This window comes from Octopus bimaculoides, chromosome 11, assembly GCF_001194135.2.
Source record: "Octopus bimaculoides isolate UCB-OBI-ISO-001 chromosome 11, ASM119413v2, whole genome shotgun sequence".
Taxonomy (NCBI): domain Eukaryota; kingdom Metazoa; phylum Mollusca; class Cephalopoda; order Octopoda; family Octopodidae; genus Octopus; species Octopus bimaculoides.
The window spans coordinates 74,389,374-74,391,317 of NC_068991.1; the positions used below are offsets into that span (position 1 = coordinate 74,389,374).

The 1,944-nt window shown below is 39.2% G+C and overlaps 1 protein-coding gene across 1 annotated transcript in view; it reads right to left on the minus strand.

The window, feature by feature from the left end:
• Positions 1-1,944, minus strand: part of LOC106867570 (solute carrier family 22 member 6) — a 68,537-nt gene that overhangs the window by 12,985 nt on the left and 53,608 nt on the right. Inside the window, exons 5-6 of the mRNA XM_052972011.1 lie at positions 1,250-1,452; positions 120-401 (exon numbers count right to left, since the gene is read on the minus strand). Coding sequence (XP_052827971.1) covers positions 120-401; positions 1,250-1,452 — 485 coding nt within the window. The remainder of the gene's footprint in view (positions 1-119; positions 402-1,249; positions 1,453-1,944) is intronic.

Genomic DNA, 1,944 nt, shown 5'->3' on the forward strand with positions numbered 1-1,944 from the left:
TCTATCTATCTATCTATCTACACACACACACACACACACACACACACACACACACATATATATAAATTTATACACATATACATCAACAAATATAACATCAGAATTTTGCGCAAACTTACCCTATAAGGAATATGATTATGGTAATTCTTCTCGCCAAGGGATCTTGAAATATTGTGTGGAATCCTTCTTCCTTGATCTCAGCTTGTTGGGTCAAGTCTTCTTTCGAAGGGGTCCCTTTTCTGTTGTCGCTATTCACTAATGGAATCAAAGATGACATCATGTTATTTCCCCAGATACGATCAAAATCGACACCGTTGTATTTGGAGGCTCTTTTGATGATTTTCTTTGATCGTTCCACGAAACCATTTGTCACCACCCATCTTAAAGATTCCTCAAGGAACCTGTTTATTGAGGCAAAATACAATTGAAAGAATAAGAGAATGAATGAATAAGTGAATGAGTGAATGAAAGAATGAAAATGTTTATTTTTTCGAGATGAAGAACAATAAAGAGAAAAATAGGAAGAAATGGGAGGAGGAAAAAGGAGAAGCAAAAACTAGCAGCAGCGGGGGTTGCAGTAATAGTGCAGCAACATGAAGCAGCAGCAGTAGCAGTAGCAGCAGCACTGTTGCTGCTGCATTTTCAAGGGTCTGGGGCAGTTATGATCAATGTATGCCGTGGCTTGCTGTCAATAAATGCAAAAGGGCCGAATGCATTGATTTAACTGGGGCTTATGATACTGTTAAGATGGCTAGTAGTAGTAGTAGTAGTAGTAGTAGTAGTAGTAGTAGTAGTAGTAGCAGCAGCATTGAAGGCACGTGGCTTAGTGGTTAGGGTAATCGGCTCAAGATCGTGAGGTCGTGAGTTCGATTCCCGGCAGCGCGTTGTGTCCTTGAGCAAGATACTTTATTTCATATCGCTTCTGTCCACTCGGCTGGCAAAAATGTGTAGTACCAGTATTTCAAAAGGGGCCAGCATTGTCAGATTCGGTGTCATGTTGAATCTCCCTGAGAACTACGTTAAGGGTACACGTGTCTGTGGAGTACTCAGCCACTTGCAAGTTAATTTTACGAGCAGACTGGAACCCTCGTCATAACCGACGGACAGCCAGTTAGTAGTATTAGTAGTAGCAGCAGCAGTAATATGAACAAAACGTGACTAACAGCAAAAGAACGACTGAGAAAAAAAGAACAAAACAAAAAGAAAAAAAAACAGAAAATAAAGCAAAAAACATAAAAATCAAACTTACCAGAATTGAAAGAACACAATGGCGTGTGTAGCTGAGAAGACGATATTATTTATTCTCCAGTTGTAGTTTCGAAACAAGTAAGCAATGGGACCGAATGGCACGACACACGAACCCCATACGACGCCAGTCAAGCCGCACATTAATGTCTTGCTAGAGACTGGAAAATGCTCCAGCATGATTGTAAAACAAGATACTGAAAGGCCCTATCAATAAATAAATAAAATAAATAATATTAATGATAATAATAAAAGTCTTTTCTATCATAAGCACAAGGCCTGAAATTTGGGGGGGAGGGGGCCAGTCGATTAGATCGACCCCAGTACACAACTGGTACTTAATTTATCGACCTCCGAAAGGATGAAAGGCAAAGTCGACCTCGGCGAAATTTGAACTCGGAACGTAGCGACGGGCGAAATACTGCCAAGCTTTTCGTCCAGCGTGCTGAACAATTCTGCTAGCTCACCGCCTTTAATAATAATGATAATAATAATGATAATGATAATAATAATAATAATAATAATAATAATAATAATAATCTTACTATAATGGGCGTTATGTCCGTCTGTCTGTCTGTTCCTTCTTTACGGTCAAACGGCTTGACCAATGGTCACGATGTTTTTCAGGATTACGAAGGAGGTAACCAGGAAGGTTTTTAGCGAAAAAAATGTAAAAAAGTATGATTATTTAGTGGAATA